This window comes from Etheostoma spectabile, chromosome 3 (assembly GCF_008692095.1).
Source record: "Etheostoma spectabile isolate EspeVRDwgs_2016 chromosome 3, UIUC_Espe_1.0, whole genome shotgun sequence".
Lineage (NCBI taxonomy): Eukaryota > Metazoa > Chordata > Actinopteri > Perciformes > Percidae > Etheostoma > Etheostoma spectabile.
The window spans coordinates 3,039,231-3,057,668 of record NC_045735.1 but is presented as its reverse complement, the minus strand read 5'-3'; the positions used below and the strand labels follow the sequence as shown (position 1 = coordinate 3,057,668).

At 40.2% G+C, this 18,438-nt stretch overlaps 1 protein-coding gene across 1 annotated transcript; it reads right to left on the bottom strand.

Moving 5' to 3' along the window:
• Positions 1-683: 683 nt before the first annotated feature.
• appbp2 (amyloid beta precursor protein (cytoplasmic tail) binding protein 2) lies at positions 684-16,991 on the bottom strand. Its single transcript, XM_032508343.1, has 13 exons — positions 16,575-16,991; positions 12,739-12,827; positions 11,537-11,688; positions 10,570-10,693; positions 10,086-10,254; positions 9,796-9,885; positions 9,583-9,650; positions 9,387-9,492; positions 9,136-9,260; positions 5,713-5,798; positions 5,306-5,496; positions 4,484-4,649; positions 684-3,025 (listed from the first exon to the last, which is right to left on the bottom strand). The coding sequence occupies exons 1-13, from the start codon at positions 16,710-16,712 to the stop codon at positions 2,763-2,765; spliced, it is 1,767 nt and encodes a 588-aa protein (XP_032364234.1). The 5' UTR covers positions 16,713-16,991; the 3' UTR covers positions 684-2,762.
• Between the last annotated feature and the right edge of the window lie 1,447 nt (positions 16,992-18,438).

The window sequence follows — 18,438 nt, the reverse complement described above, 5'->3', positions numbered from 1 at the left end:
ATTGTTTGTAATTATTTACTTTGTATGATGAGAAGATGTGTATTGACCATTTGTCACAAGCCCAACTCTACTGTAATATACAGTTTTCTGCAAAGTTTCCAGATCTAATCTGCTATCTGTGTATAGAACTGCTAAGAAATACCGACTGCAGGTAACATTCATTTCCACCTCTGTCTTGGAAAGACTTCCTCTGTCTCCCTGAGGGAGGGTTTGCGTGTGGAGGAGGGCGCGCTTGTTGAAGCCGAAGCACCGAGAGTGTAGCTGAGCGTCCTTTTAAGGGGGCTAAGGCTGGACCTCCTCAGCTAGAGCCACTCACATCGCTGCTAGAGAGGGAGACGTCCGACAGCACTGAAGCAACAGCAAGGCAAAGCTCGTTTTTCTTCATTCACTTAAAACGGAAAACAGTGGGGTACATATCGAAGGCATCACATTTTCAGTAACGTTGCGGAACTCAATGCCTAAATTTGTTTTAAAGCTGGACGCTATTTTCACATTTGCCACCAGTAAGAAAATCTTATCAGTTAGTTCCCTAGAGAGCAAATCACAAGAAATGTCAGTATGTACTGTGCCTAATGCAAGTACATACTGTATATTGGTCCCAATTTTGTATTTACATACATTTTTTTTATGTTGTGTGTTTATGTAAACAGAATGGATATCTGCAGGTATACAGGTTTTTTTTGTAAACTCTTAAATGTCAGTATTTGTATTACCCTTACAAGTCCACTATTGGTTTGGCTATAGTCAAATATAGTTGGGAACCACTGCACTAGAGGTAAGAGAGCTGCATTGTTTCAGTAACTTGAGCGATCTGATCCTTTAAAAGTGCTGCATGTAGACCAGCAGCTGAAGCATGACACTGGTATGGGTTATAACAAAGTGAGCATCACAGCATCATGATATTTAAACCAACATATTATCGGGTCAGGGTTATTTTCCAATGTCATTATGATTAAAGCTCTATGGTGAAACAACTGATGGGATTTTGGACATAAATAGTCAGTATGATGGAGGCTGATGGAAAAATATGGTCCAGTTAAAAATGTATCTGGAACTTTGCATTAATGGAATATCTGACAGGAAAGAGTAGAGAGGAAAGGCCAGATGCACAGGTAAACAGGCTGGCAACACATGCATACACACACACACACACACACACACAATATTGGTCCCCATTGTAGTGCCCTTAAGGGTATAATAGTTTATTTAGCACTTAGAAGTATGGGTCCGTCTACAGATAACTGCAAGCTGGTGTAAGGCTAGTAATCATCACTGGAGCATTTGGGCACCCAGAGTTTTATCTGTGTTTACTGACACACACATACACACTCACACATGAAGCCACACCTTAAGATGAACAAATAAAGAGAGGCTTACAAGCCTCAGTACATTTAGCATCTTCCTCTTTTCCATCCTATCCAAGTCCCTTGTTTTAGAGTAATAGAGTTGAGCTGTTCCTTCAGAATTCATGGCTCACTCAGTAAGAAAAGCATACACAATGGGCTACATAAACATACTTTTGCATATAAATTATTGGCATTTTTAATTATCGTCAGTACTAAGCTTGAAATAAAGAACTAAAATATACTGAAAACAAGACCTGTGAAGCCTGTTCTGTGTGTAACAATATACCCACTGGGTGAAGACATTCCACTGTATCTGTGTACTGTAATCTCTCTCCAACAAGCAGTTCAAAACAGGAGTTCTCTTATGGTGTTTTTCCATCGGCGCTTTTAGCCCTCTCCTGATTTGCATTTCCATTACTAGATTAAACACGGCCAGTCGCACCCGAGAAGGATCAACTCCGAGTCGGGCCAAGGATTTATAGGAAATGTCACTCCTTTGACCACTAGTCACAGCCATGGATCAGCACGCTGCTTTCATCAACTCAAGAAAAGCTGTTTAAGACACCTTCAAGCGGGTAGGCTTGTGTGTTTATAATGGAGATGCAAATCCCTGCTGTGCTGTCAAACTGAGCCAAGGCAGCACACGTGCATGGAAAAACACCATAAGGGTCCACTTTCATTCCTTTGCAAAGAGAAGAAGCCTTCAATTGAAACTTAAATGTACAATCTGCTGTATTATTTTACTGTACAAGTGTCAAACATATCTGACATTTTCCGTCTTTGATCCACCAAGAGATGATGATGGATGTGGGTTAAAACAAGTTTTTCACAGATGTGTGTGGGGTCCAGATTCTGTTCTGTATATAGCCCTGGAGAACATGGTTTTGATCTGGGATGAGTCTCATGGCATTCAGAACTACACTGGTTCAAATACAAAAAGCAAAAAATCTCCTCCGATTCCAAACTGAAAAGAAAAAGGCGAGCGAGACAGGAGAAGAGGAGAGAGAATTTGTCATCCTTACAGGATGCTTGAGGGATTTTTTCTTTTCTTCTTTTACTTTCCCCCCCTCTCAGTCGTGTGTCCTCTTTCTCTTGGAGAAATGCAACTGTCTGCTCTGTGGGGTGAAGCTGCATCCTGTCTGGAGTTGCATCTTGATGGTTTGAATGAATGTCGATGAGGTTTGAAAATGGTGTCTTCTCTACTTTTTTTATTCCACAACTATAAGTGTGTGTATGTACTGACAGCTGCAGTGACTATTAAGTCATCTGACTCGCCAGTGATGCTTGAACTTTACTGTGCATTACTATTTAACTGTGTGCAACTGAAGCATCACATTTGGGCTTAGTATGTGTCCTCGCCAGGCCAAAGCCATGTGTCTTTTTTTTTCTTCTTCTTCTTTCTCTTCCCTCATAAAATCAGCCAAGACATGGGCGGGTGGGGCCCAGGCTCTGAGCCAATAGGAAGGCTTGTACCACCTCCTGGGTCTGCTGCGGTGTAGTGTTGACGTCCTCCAGGGCATCTGCCACGGCAAACTGTCGATCCCTCAGCCGGTTCCAGTTAGACAGTACGTTGTGGTATTCAAACACCTTCTCGTAGTTTCCCACTGAGTTGTAGAGTTTGATTAGGCCTCGGTAGTCGTACTCCAGCCCACTGTAACCCTCTCCAAACAGCTTCTTACCTGTTGGGACACATCACAAACCATGTTTGTAATCATTCTTTCTTTTCTTTAGAATTTTCTTTTTTTACATTTTAAGCCTTTAATTGGCAGGACAACTGAAGACATGAAAGGGGAGAGAGAGTGGGAATGACTGCGGATTCGGGCCCGATGTGTTGAGGAGTAAACCTCTATATATGGGCGCCCGCTCTACCAACTGATCTATCTGGGCGCCCGTAATCATTCTAAAGCTGCAGTGATTAGTCAAATAATTAGTCAATAGACCAAAAATGAATTGTCAACTATTCTGATTTCCGTTTGTATAACATTCATTATTTAAACTTGTCAAATGTCAGAATTTAATACTTTTTCTGGTCTTATATTATAGTAAAATAACGTCTTTGGGTTTAAGACTGTTGGTCGGAAAAAACAATGTCAGGCTCTGAAATATAGGTTGACATTTTTCAATGTCGGGGGGGGGGGGTCTGGACCAACTGCCACTTTGTTCGTTTGAAAGCTGTGATGTCTCTCTCTCATGGGTGGGCCAAATTCTCTGGGTGGGCGAAGCAGAGATAGGGGAGGTAACCTCGCCCCTTATGACCTCATAAGGGACAAGATTCCAGATCGGCCCAACTGAGCTTTCATTTTCTCAAAAGGCAGAGCAGGACACCCCGGGCTCGGTTTACACCTATCACCATTTCTAGCCACCGGGGGACCATAGGCAGGCTGGGGGAACTCACATTAATGTTAATGTATCAATTTGTTTTGTTTTGTCATGTTCAATAAAGATTACACTTCATGAGAAAGAAATCGTGGCAGAGAATCGTGATATCAATTCTAAGCTAAAAAACTGTGATTCATATCTTTCTCCGAATTGTGCATGCCTACTTGACAATAAATCCTTTTATGATTCTGATCTATAATCTTAACCATTCCTTATAATACAAATTATTATATTATACAAACTTTAAGTATTAGGGGCTCGTGTCAACATATGAGAGAAGCATATCCAATCAGTCTGACTCAGCTGGCAGCTTTGGCTCAGAATTTAGTCCATTTGCAGCAGCACTACTGGGAGCAGACCAGAAAAACACATTTGAGAAACAGAAGTGTCCAAAGCCCTGTATTAGAAAGCAGAATTGGAAGACTATGCAGCGATCAATGATCTTAAACCAGGCTTTGTAGTATCTAGAAGCAGTCATTTACTTTAACCATGGTAACTATGGTGAATGGCTAACCTGCTCTGGGGCAGGTTCAGTTCATAAGATCTGATCAAAACATGCTACCAGCCTGCTTATTCAACAGCTCACTGGAAAAAATTATATATCATATGTACAGTACAGGATCCCAGCATGGAGCAAAGTACTCAATTTACAATAAAGTGAGTAAAGTAAGAACGTTTTTGTTGTTGTTGTTGAAGACCAGATAAAGATAAAAAAGTAACAGTCAGCATGAGCAACCCATCCCATCCCGGTGTCTGACCAATAGCGATGGAGCGCAGGTAGAGCCTCTCTGCGTCTTCATACTGGTTCATGTCGTAGTTGTAGAGGGAGGCCAGGTGACCCACAGACAGAGCCACCTCGTAGTCCTCATGGCCCAGAAGCTGCTCCTTGATCTGGATGGCTTTGATGTGCATCTCCTCGGCCTCCTGGTTACAGTGACACCCGTAAAACCACAATAATTAATAAACTATTTTTTCAACACATTTGGTTTCTTTACCACAGTCATAGCTTAAATACCAATATGGAAAATCATTCTTTCGGTTCATACTGCCCATTAAGATATATCTACTCAATATCGTTATTGCCATTTATCAAAAGTACGCAACATTTTGTTTATTTTGTGGATGTTGAAGGTGTGGTTTAGTTGGTTTAGTTTGCTCGTTTGAAACGCTATAATGATAATTTTTCATTGGTCAGTTACTGTGCCACTTGCACGTTAGTGCACGTCAGCGCACGGGTCCACTATGTGACAAACCGCATGAAGCGTACCACGTGTGTGCATATTTCAACAGAGTCACAGTGTGAGTGAAGAAAAAGATAGAGAAAACAAAATCAGAAATGAATCAGAGAAGAGAAAGAAAAGGTGTGTCCAGTTCTCTTTACATAACTGTATATACTGCTGTTACGTTTTTAAAAAAAACAACCAAAATGGCTGCAGCTGATGTGGAACTTCAGAAAAGACTTGTGTTGTGTCGGTCGGATTTGGCAAATACCAGCTTATCTCTGTATCTTATGTCTTTCACATGCCAAGACACAACTGGCAACTTTTTTCACAATGAAACAAAAACACGCACGCACGCACCTTGAACTTCCTCATGGACTGGTAGAGTCGACCTAAGTTGCCATAGTGTTTGGCTGTCTGGACGTTGAACTCTCCGAAGGCCTTCTTGGCCAGCTGCAGTGAAGAGAGGTGCAGGTCATGAGCCTCTTGTAGAAGGCGCTCTTCTGTCTCTTTATTGTGGCAGTCGATGGCGATTTCCTCCAGAATCAGAGCTGAAGGAAATAATGTATGATCAAGAACACAGGATTTACCAGTGGAGCCACAGTGACAGCGCCATGCCATTTCTCTGGTACCAAATGTGAAATATACCAGGTTTACAAGGATTTCCTAACACTTCACTGTTATTACTATTCACTGTTTGTTTTAAAATATTCCCCAACGTACCCTCCACACAGTGGGCTGAAGCCCAGTATCTCCAGAGAACTTACCTTTGACTCTCTTGGAGGAGGCCAGCAGCAGATGGTCCTCAGGCAGAATGTGAGTTATGATGTCTATGGCACGTTCTGCGTGGAACCTACGGGACAAACACAGCAGCTGACCCAAACATGCCATGCAACTCCGACTTGGCTGGAAACTGTCTTCTATTCAGGATAAACACTTCCAAGAAAGCCAAGTGTTTCCCCTGAGGAAAGTTGTTGTTAAGCTCACATCTGTGTTAGAGAGGTCAAAGCATTACCCAAACTTGAAGAAGGGCTTCTGTATACAAGAAGTGGTGTCACTGGATCAGTTAGAAATTACAATCTTATCCCTGCCATCATCTATCATTGTGTCTAGAATGATCAACGCTTTTTAATATATGAAATGGCACACATCCAAAGCATGCAGCCACATAACATATATTAGGTGGAATATTTAAGCATGTAGGTTTTCAACTGTATTTCATCTATTCTAAGGATCTTCCACAGAAGACTTAGTTTAAGGTAACCCGATCCCACAGTTGAGAATAGATCATAATGTGTCTATTTGTTAGAAGGGTCTTACAAATAAGGAGTGGTTTGAAGGTAACACTGTATCACAGAAATAGATAAACTGACATGTGTGAGGACAAGAATAAAAGTATAAAAGAGAAGTCATTCTGATGTTTTGAGAGACACTTTGGGTACACACTCATTCTTCCTTGTTCAATAATTGAACAAAGCTGCATGTAATCTAAATTTATTGGACTTGTCATGTGTGCAGTTTCCACCATCATTTCCGGTCATGATTCCCAGATATCATTTGGCTTCACGAAACACGTTCAGATCAAGTGAGAGGTGAGTAAATGTTGTATTTTTTTTTTCTCCCTATCTGTGAAAGAACTGTGTTTGTGGGGATAGGATATGATGGTGTGGGTTGGGAAATTGATAATCGGGTAATACTAAAACGAATGATTAAATTCCAAAATATTTTAGTGATGTTGAGATTGTTGACCGCTGTAGCCTTCATCAAAATCTGAACCTGTGATAAAGTGTTGGCCAGCACATTAGCTAGACTGTGAGTAATGGGTATTTGGAGATTTTCAGACGGCTGTAAGACCAACGTAGAGACACGTTGAAGAGCAGAAACGAATATAATGAGGATTCTGTTACAGATGTTGTGATTGAGAAAGGGATAATAGAGGTCCTGAGCGTGTGTGCCCAAAGCTTGGCGGTCACTGTGAGAGTGGACTGATTAAAGTGGGACTTTGGAGAGGACTTCTCTGGGTGTAAATATTTTGAAAAAAAAGTTGTCGAGCACAGAGTTGGTAATGAATGCGGATTAGTTTTGAGATGCCCTGTTGACAGCTGAAGAAGAAACCAACAAGGATGCATGTTTAGTTAGTTACACAAGATAGAGAGAGAGGAGTTTAGGAGCTGAATTTGATGTTGGGATATAGGTGATAGAGATTCAAAACTGACCATTACGGACTCCAGTTTTTTTGGATTAAAGGCTGCTATAATTGCTTGTGTTTCATTGTCTTGTCGTGTTTTATTTGTTTATGTGTATCTGCAATTTAAAAAAAGGTCAAAATCATAGAACATCTTGTCAAGCGTCAACATACAAAAAAAAAAGATTTTTCTACGTGGAACTTTTGTGTGGAAGATTGTAGAAGGCAAGTAATTACTTGCTACAAAATGATTGGCTCTTAAAATAAATCAGGTCTTCTCTATCCTCACTCAGCTACATCCACAAGCGTTAGGATAAAAAAAAAAAAAAAAAAAGTAGAATAAAAGAGGGATGTGTCTGATTGTGTGAAGTTGTTAAAGACGCATCAGGATAAGAGTAACTGAAGAAATAATGTTTGTATATATGACTATAAATACAGCAAGACTGTGTATCTGTGTGGTGTTGGCGGTCCGGGTGTGTGTGTGTGTGTGTGTGTGTGTGTGTGTTGTTGTGTGTGTGGGTGTGTTGTGTGTGTGTGTGTGTGTGTGTGTGTGTGTGTGTGTGTGTGTGTGTGTGTAACAAAGGGCAGTTATGAATAGTCTGACTGTGAGAGGGTATTTTTAAAGGGGCAGAGTCCTAGGGGAGAAATCCCCAGGGCAAGTCGACTAATTAATGAAAACTTGGTAAAAATGTCATATAACATCTAGAGAAATGGTAAAAGATTTTAAATTTCCTTCATATTTGGAAGCCTTCACTATGCTTGCTTCTAAAGCATAAGAAACAATTGGGAGAAAGATCTGAGGATAAAAATAGCAGGAACAAGGTTCAGGCTTGGGGAAAATATAAAAAAATAATAATAAAGACATGGAAATGAAAATGTGAAGGACTAACATCTGGCATGTGTGATTTGTGTCTGGAACCCATACCAGTGACTGGTCATCCTGGAAGAACCCTACCTCCCCTGAAAGTTAGAGACGAGGAGACTGATTGCTGGATTTTGGGGCATCACCTCTGCCATACTAAAAGGGAGTTGGACCACTTGTTTTAAGTGGTGGGGCATCTAAATGATTTTGTGTTGAATAAAATAATTCAAAGATTTGATAATTGTATAGGGTTTTGAATTGTGCTACGGTTCCCCACTGTCACATGTGGTCATGCGTTAAGTCATGGGGATAAATTTGTGAAAATGTGATAGTTTTATCTGGAGTCCGGTAAAAAAAACCTCATATGAATAAAGCTGGTGAAAGTGTGTTTCCATCCAACGGCTTTAAAGCGAACAACTCCCACTTGTAGATATTGTATATTTTGGTCAAATAAAAAGCTTTTGCATTGGTTAACTTGTCAATAATCTGTCTATATCTTTCTCTCTGAGTACAGATTTGCAAATGGAAATCAGTTCATTACAGCCAATGATGGATCAGCATCTTTTGTAACATTCACAGAGGTTTAAAAATGTGATTTGAAGATCACTATTCTGTATAAGCTGAAAAGTGGTGTTACTGTAACGGTTAAAAGGTAAAACAACGGACACTGACTCCGGAATGGAGCTGTGAAATTCATTGAATTTTTAATAGTGATTACAATTTTGGCTTGTTGATTAAAAGAGGTTAAATCTGAAGAGTTAAGATCATTTTTACACTTCAAAATGTCTACACTGATGGGTTGAAATAGTTGTTTGAGTGGAATAAACAGATGAGGTTGAAAGAGGGGAGGTGTTGGACATTTGAAATGACATCCCCTGCACCCATGGGAGAAGGGGTGTGTAGAGAGACAACGAGAGATCCAGGTTTATTGATCTTCCCAGGTTGTCATTTTTGTGCTAGGATGTGTTTTTCTATCTTGAAATGTTAATCATGTACACTTATCAACATGTATCCCAGTCCAGTGAGTAAGAGAACAGGTACAGTATGAGTCATGGTCTTGTGCTACATCTAGACGGGAGCTGTAATGTAACTAACTGGCTGGTTTGGAAACAGTCACAAGTTTGTAAGATTCATTGTACTCACAGAGCGTTGTCAAATTTCCCGGAGCTATATTGGTGCACATATGAGGAGTAGGCCAGGTCTTCATGGGCTGTGGCAACGTGGATGTTCTTCCCTCCGAACACAGACTGTCGGATGTCCAGTGCTGTCTGGAATTTTTAGAGAAAAAAAAAGGACCTTAGATATTTAGATATTATGCCAAACAGTTTTATTTTTATAATAAACTGGGGCGGAGAAAACATTGACACACTTGTGTCGCATATCACTCGACTTACCTGGTAAATAGCAACTGATTGGCATATGTTGTCTACATTTAATAAGTAAAATCCATAATCTAGCAGCGTGTCGGAGTACTTGGGATGCTTGTGTCCAAAATGTTCTCTGCGAGACACAAAATATTGAATTAGAATTCATGATAACAGAAGTAATCAAAATAATTTGGGGTCTTTATAAAAAGGCACAGCAGGTTACCTTGCTAAAAACACTGCATGTTTGATCAGCTGCTCGGCTTTTCTAAACTCTCTCTTCACAACGCAGGCCTGCAGCAAACAGACAGGTCAAATTTCCGACATTAATGTCGGATCAAGGGAGTTCCATACAATGCACAACAGATGCTGCTGTTCTGTAGATACATTTTGCTAAGACACTGTACTCATCGTGTAATATAAACAAACAAAAGTTAACCTTTGAGGCTTGCCGGAGGACATCAACCACTACTTTGACAGGCAGCCCTGGAGTAATTTCCTTCATAGCTTCTATACACCACCGGTATGCCTGGAAAATACAGGAAGAAGATATGGGTTCCATCTTTAATTCCATGTCCATCCGGAGTATTTCTCAAAAACTGTAAAATGCCGTAATCCAGACTCACGCTTAACAATTCAAATAATCAAAACTAAAAGCACTTGTCTTTATTGTATATAATATATAAGAGATGTAATATAATATTCACATTAACTGGTGGTGACATATACCTCATCATAGTGGCTTTTGGCGAAGAGCAAGGCACAAAGCTCGCCGTACAGCGCTGCCTTGTTGGCCTGGTGGCCATGTTTGGCTAGTTTGTCCATGTAAGACTGAGCGAGCTTGAAGGTCTCCTCCCCCAGGTGGTACTTACAGTTGCCATTGCGGACATGAAGCAGCCTGTGCAGACAACAGGAGGGAAACTTAGCACACAGTCCACTAACTTGGCACACACACCTGCACGAATAGATCAAAAATAGCCAGTTGTTGGGCTGAAGGTGGGCAGTTGGAAAATGTTAACATATTGACCAACCCTTGTGCAATGACATGGGAATGACATTTCAAACTATGGAAGCCATTCTGTGGTTGCACCACTGAATAGGACAGAAATGAAGGAGATATTTTGAAAGTAAACTAATCTGCACAAAGGGCCTTGGGTCTAAGAATTCTTGGTAAATAAAACCATACGCTGAATGTCTTCAGTTTGAGACTGACCTGACACAGCATTCCACAGCCCGGAAGCAGTGGAGGACTTCACTGTGGAGTGTGCACAGCTGCAGGCATGACAGAAACACTTTCTCCGCATCTCCGTACCAGCCTGCATCAGACAAGAAGCCACCTAGAATAAAAAAACAACAGCAGCTTAATCCACCTGGCTCCAAATGAGGAGATAAATTCAACATCACCGGTGGTAACTAGTGGTTTAAATATATTGTATTTATTAAATATATTATCCAAATGCTCTATACAAAACAAATCCACGCAGAAAATCCCGATACACCAGCAACACATTTTATGGTATCTTATCCCACAGGTGTTTGTTAAAGGGAGAGCAAACCTTATGGCAGCGTTACACGAGTTAAATGTAAAATAGCAAAAAGCTAATTTTTCTATACTGGGATCTCCTTGAGGAACAAACTTTCCCTGCATTTAAAAAAAAAAAGCCCAAAAAACAGTTAAAGTGGCTTAGTGGGGAGTGTTTTTTGTGGGTTCACTTTTAAGGGAGGGAGTTTGCACCATGGGCATGGAGTTGCAAGAGGAATTAGTAAGTTTGTAATTTTTTGGTTTCCATCAATTTGGATGTTTCAACGTTCCATCGAGGAAAACTTAACACATGCGTGTTTTTAGTAATGCTTGCAAGTGTTATGCTGGATTTTTTGTCATGCCACTTGTCATAATTTGTTGTGCTTTTAAATTCCTAATAAAAAGTAAAATCACCATAGTAGTAATACATGTGGTACGATTAGGTTTGATTTAAATCATCAAAATTACTATGGACTGCTGGCAATGATTCGGCCCATCTCTGATCCCTGATGTATTTTTCCTGAGCTGAACCTACATAACATAACATTAGTGGAAGAAATGAATAGCCTCCACTTATTCACTCATCGTTTGAGATGGTCGGTGAGATCCAGTGACAGCCAGAGTGGCTGTGTGAAACCTTTCGTCCCCAACCACTTACCTAGCACGAAGCCAAACTGGATGGCCTTCTCTTTGACATGGGCGTCAGACTCTGCGATGTAGGAGCAGCGGCGGCTGAAGGAGTTTGCCAGAACTGAGGCCACTTTCACACCGTGATCCATTAGCGCTTGAAAGCAGTGGTGCAGAAGGTGTCTGCAGTGCGTAGGACAACGGAACAAACCATGTCAGTGGAGGCCATAACTACAGTGTAACATTCATATTTTGTTTGTTACATTTAAGGCTTTACTAATAAAAAAACAACACATCAGACATTAACAGACATTACACACATCTGGCTAATCAGTGAATATCAATGCTGATGACTACTGCTATTGTATTCTCATTAAGCCCATCAATGAAAGTTAAAACCAACAACACACAGATAACATTGTATGTGAACATCAACAATACACGTTAACCTCAATGTTACTTTATTGTGCAATGTGCACAGGACGTTACATTTCACCAAGCTCTACTACGAGTGTTATACAGGTCTACTGTCACAAACCCTTTCCTTTGAGTGAAGTCTGAATAGAAGCAGAGGGTGGTATGGAACTTAAAATGGCTTTGTTAAACTGGTGGAAGTAACAACAAGAGGTGGGGGGCATACTACCAATTATTTTCATTATTATCAGTAATCTGCTAATTTTCTTCTCAATTAAAGTTTTGTCTATAAAGAAAAATAGTGAGAAAATAGCGAAAAAATTTAAGTTTCTCACAGTCCAAGATGATGTCTTCAAATGTCTTGTTTTGTCCAACCAACAGTCCAAAACAAAAGATAATTCTAATAAAAACATATTCATCTTAATATCGTATAAGACAAAGAAAGGCATCAAATCCTGACAATTGAGAAGCTGGAACCAGGATATTTTTTTAATTTAAAGAACGTTAAAAAATGTGGGATTAATTATCTGTTGGACAGATCGATTAATTGACTATTTGTTGCAGCTCTATAATATACTACTTTCAGACTTGCTCCATTAGATGCAGTGGTACAGTGGTTTTGGACATGTCCATACATAAAGTATACAATATCCAACCATATCCGATATTTAATGAATGCAGTTTTCAGCACATACAGCATAAACTGCTTGGATAACTATCTGTGTAAGGGACTAGTCTCCAAAACCTTTTTTTAAGATAACCAATGGGTCAATGTGGATGGTGTAAGGTTTCAGGGAATCATATTCATCCTACTCTTACCTTTTGTCTGAAGCCCGCAGTACTTTAGCAAACACCTCCAGCTCACAGAACTCTCCTCCCAGCTGGCAGAGCCGGCCCTGCTGGTAAAGCTGAGAGACACACAGAGCGAGGGGTAAGGTCAGCACAGAGACTTACTGACAATAATACTAATGTCCACTCTTCCATTCTGAGAACGACAAGTCTATAGGTAAAACCAAAGATTGTGTATGAAAGATGGACGACGCATCTCTGTCCACTTCCTCCAACTGTGCAAAAGTGAACGCAAAATCCAATACATCCTGATTAGGGATGCTGCTTCTTGTTCAAAGTCTGCGCAGCAGTGACTGGGCGGTGGAGCCATATCATCCCTCCCATACACCTGCCCGACCAATCGTTGCTCAAGGGTGGTGGTAATGAGGCAGGGACAAGTGCTGCTCTTTTACTATCCCCACCCAGGTATTTTTATCCTGTCGGTCTGGGGATTGAACCGACAACCTCCCGGTCATAAACTTGCTCCCCTAACCTTTAGGTTAGGCCCCTGTGTACCTTTCTTGGCCCGTGTTTATTCTGCTAACATTGAGCAGGGCGGTGTTTATGACCTATACTACAGCCAGCCATCAGGCGACTATCAAGATGTATCCCTTGAGAGGAACTATAAAGCCATTCATCTTGATATACAGTTATGGTATTAACTGATCGACTTAATAGATAGTAGCGTCTCAGCGGAGACGTACAGAATGTCCTATCTGTAACTATAACAGTGGAGTTTCTATCCTACTATAATCCTAATCTCTATTATGGGTGTTTTAAGTGATGTTTTAGAAAATGTTGTCTGCTGTTCAGGAGGACCAAAAACGCTGATGTCTACCCTGTCATTGAAATGCACTGAACTGGAAGGTGTTATATTCAGTGGCTCTTTGAGGTGGGGTCTATAGGGGACACTACCAGTTTCAGCGGTGTCTCTTCAACTGTAGTTATTGGGTGAAAACTCACTTAATGTTAGAGTGGTATGAGATTATGTGTTGCGGGCGTCTGTTTATGATATTTGGTGGCAATTGAGGAAAATAGATTTTTCTCTTGCTGAAATTACAACTCAATGAAACAAAGAGTTTGGAGTATAATTTACAGTGTGCCATTGTTTTGTCATCATTGTATAGAATATGAAGTTTGTACTCCATATTATGTTAACAGGTTTTTATTAACCACGCTTGTTGCATGGCTCTATGGATGACAAAGTCAGTTGGCCCTCCACTTTGGTCTAGAATGAAATATCACACTATTGGATGGATTGCCATGATATTTTGTACAGACATTCATGTTATCCAGGGGTCAAAGCCTACTATCTTTGGTGATCCCCCAACTTTTTCTCTAGTGCCACCATGAGGTTGAAATTTGAAGTTCTGAGTGAAATATCTTGACAATTATTGGTTTATTACCAAATAAATGCAAAGGTAATGACACTCCCATCAGTCTCTCAGCTGTACTTAGTGGTTATAATGCATGCTAACATGCATTATACCCGGTAAACATTACCGCGTTAGAATTGTCATGGTCAGCATTAGAGTTTAAAGCACTGCAGTCATGCTAACCCTGCTGCTGATCTGGGGACAGCTTAGAAAGACATGTAAAACTTTTGTGAAACATGGTGTCACCAGCTGCTTCTTTTAAACTATCAATGGTGAGCGTAACCATTGCCAGCACTATTTTTACTAATAAGTTAATAGTTATTTTTTCAGTTTGTTTAGAAATGAAATGTGTCACATGCCATTTTTGTTTGGTGTATATTTTGTAACTTACTGCTCATTTAGAGCTGGATAGTAACTTTGTCAACTTTAAGTGGAAACGCTAGAAATTAAGAGGTCAATGTTCACAGGTCAGGCGTTATAGCAAAGAGGCGGGCTAGCACTGTGCTGTAACACCTGAATGTTCCTGCTACGGCCCCTGTGTAGCCAGACAGCCGACTTCAACTATTTTACAATGTGGCTTTTAAATTTATGACTTTTCCCATACTTTTTCCAGTAACTAATGCATATTTAGAATTCAGTTGGAGAAGTTTTATTCCACACTGACATCCAGTCTGGGTAATGTAACGTTGTCATTCATCAATAAAATCTACACTCTTTGCAGAGAATGAATGGCAGTTTAAGGATAAACTTCTAATGTCCAGAGTGATGCCTACCATTGAGGACACAAAGTTAATGTCATCTGTGTTTTCTTGGGAATTTGAACCGTTTAGCACTCGGGGGGGGGGGGGGGGGGGGGGGGGGGGGGGGGGGGGGGGGGGGCGGCACACTTTCCATTTTCCCCATCATCACCAGTGCTTTCACTGGGTCATTACCCAGTAGTATGGCATACAAGTACTTTTGATTTTTTTACTGGGTTACATCAATCGTTCATAAATCCAGGTGCATACAACCATGGAAGAATGCCTACTTTAACTTTGTAAATAAGTGTGGAGAGGAAGCAAATTGCAATGCTGCCCTTCAGCTGTCTGAGACGTGCAATGCTTGATTCAATCAACTGTTGAAAATGTTTTTCTTTTTTTCTGTCATTGCCTAAAACCAATGATGGTGAATACTACTAGCACAGGACAGTACCAAAGGCATACGTTGTTAATTCTCTTACATCTGTCCTAACAATAAAATAAGTGTGTTTTGGTGTCTAGTTAGGGAGAATTGTCTGTCCAACCACAGTTGCCAGTCTCATAAATAAGCATACAGTTTATGACCATACAGTATACAGACTGGTATAGTTATCCTGTGAAAAGATTATTGTCATTGAGGTAGTGTAATGTAATTTTATCACAGGCTAAAAGGGCTTTTGACGCAGTCAAAAGTGAAAGGATATAATTAAATGTACTTATACAGTATACCAATTTCTTTTGCTCATTCAAAGATAGTGTAATCAAGAAATGAATGACCTTAAAAACACCAGTACACCAGTTGCTTTTACATTGATTTCTTTTGTGTTATTTCAAACATCGTATCAGCCCAGAATTTCACAATCTGTACATAGGCCTACCTAATTTAAGGAACAGCTAAAGCAAAGTCTTCAAGAACTAGTGTAACAAATAAGAAAAAGTGGGTAAAAAATGTAAAGTTACATATAGAGCTGGACAATATACTGAGCTGTCGTGCTGTCTTTTAACTGGTATTGGCCTTGACCCACTAAGGCTGCCCGCCCTTGGTTGATAAGTCGAGTAATTCATTAGTCAAAGATTCTTAAGATGTATTTACTCAATTAGTAAATGTGTATGCTTTATCCATGCTGTATGACTTTTTTTTTTCCCAAGACACGTATGAGCACATCACAAGATTTATAGTGGCACTTTTGCACTTTTCTTTAAGGAGAGCTCAGTTTTACAGACGTGTCGGTTACATCAACTAATCGATTAACGTTAGTCGACAAAAATGTATGAGTGTTAGTCGACTAAGAATGTCTTTAGTCGACGACAGCCCTATTACCCACATGTTTATTTATCGAACATCTCATTGTGTAAATATGCTGTGAAAGCACCAATGGTCAACCCTATGGAGGTATTTGTTCAAAACTATCGTGTTACTGAATTAACCATATCGCCCAGCCCTTGACATGACAACACTGCCACAATTCATCAATTCATGTAACGTTACACGCTCACTCACGCATCAAATGCCCCGTGGCTTCACTGTCAACACACGTTCATTAAACAGATATACATACTAGCCATCTTATATCTTCTAGGAAAATACCAGGCGGTGCAACGTAGTTGGAGTTTTACGTTTGCCTTCAAGAGCTTAGCTAGCAGCAATGTATGTATGCTGGCTGTCAGATAGATATACCTGATCCTCTCTTAGCAGCTGATCATTTTTACGTACCTTATAATAGACATCGAACTGTATATTTTCTGGGAGCGACCGTATGTCTCTTCTTGATCGGCTGTAGTTGTCCACCACAGCCGAGATAGCTGTGTTGTACAGTGTTTCTGGGATCCATTCGAGCTCCACCGCGGCCATGTTGTTTTCCCTCTCCAAAAAAAAAAACCCCAGCAGCAACAGCCCTCCCCAACTCTTCCTACATTCGCTACCTAACTGCGATTAAAGCACTTCCTCCGCGAGTTCTCATACAACATTCGCTTTAACGTGACGTGTCATGTAACTGTGCTATCGCCAATTTAAGCCTACAATTCTAAAACCGCTATTTAATTTACATCTTTCTCCTTCATGTCCAATAATTCGTCGACCCTACAGCAGTTCCGTGCCCCCGTCCCTACGCATTCAGTCACTGGCGTTGACGCAGTGACGTAATTGTGCAATCGTTGCAAAAAAAAAAAGTCATGTTGCCCACGATTTAGTAGAATTGAGGGTGAGGAAACATACCAAAGGAATAAGCAGAAAGGCACACAAAAAAAACAAGAACGTTGCGTTTAGCATATCTTTATTTAAATGTACGTAAAATTGTCCTGTTCTTTGGTTCCTACAACTGGGAGTTGATGTGTAAAAAATGAAATGGTTGCAGGGGCGGAGCCAGACGTTGTTCACATTCGGGGCTCAGCCCAAAATCTAGGGGGGTCGATCTGTGGGCATGCTCCCCCATTTTTTCCAATTAACCACTGCTATATGCACTATTTTTCATGTATTTTGATGATAGAATGCCTAAATATATGTACATAAATGCGTCCATTTGGCAAAAAAAAAGATAGCTGCCAAGGGGGAAAAAAAAACATCCTGTAGAGCCTACATCCTATTTTGTATTTCATTGTTTTCCAACTGTCTTCATCATTCTGAAATCAGGGAGCAACAAAGGAGGATGACTTATTTTTTTACTCCTGCCACCTACAAAGGGACAAAAATTGTCCGCTATTGCTATTTTTAAGTTACATAACATATGTAGGGTAGGAAATTTGTCGTAAACAGTAGGCCATTATCTCAACACCTATTTTGTTGTACTATGCTGAAGTAGAGTTCACAGAAGGAATGTTTAGCTGACAAATCTTCTCCATTTGAATCCATCCAGTCATAATCAAGGCTGCTCTAGGTCTGCAAATCAATCAGAATCAGAATCAGAATCAGAATCAGAAATACTTTATTGATCCCCAAAGGGAAACTCTGTGTTTCAGTTTCAGTTGCCGTTGCACAAATAGTAGAAATATAAATAAAGAAATATGAGGAGTGTGGATATTTACATAGTTAAAGGAATATTATGATACAGTACTTACATAATTAATTAAGGACCCCCACAATGACAAGTAAATGTGGTTTTCAATACTCTGAATTGACTATTAGGCCAACAGAAGAACATTCACTCAATAATATTATAAATTTTAGGGAATGGCATAGTTGTAGTAGTAGAAGTAGTAGTAGTAGTAGTAGTAGTAGAAGTAGTAGTAGTAGTAGTAGTAGTAGTAGTAGTAGTAGCAGTAGTAGTAGTAGTGGAAGCATACCCCATTGACCTGTGGATTGCGGTATTTCCCCATTAATATAACTTTTGCTCCATTGATTTGCCGGTTATGAAGTTTTGTTTACTAATTCAAGGCTCGCTGATCAGGGTAACATTGTGGTATTCCTGTGGGTACCTGCACAGTCAGGTAATGAGAGAGTGGATAAATTGGCAAAAGAAGGCGGCCAAGAAAGGAAATGTAGAATTGAATATTAAAGGGGAAAAGCATTGCGTGAAGAGAAATTTCCAAACAGTGGCAACTCTATTGGGATGGTGGGAATAGAGGGAGACACCTGCATAGAA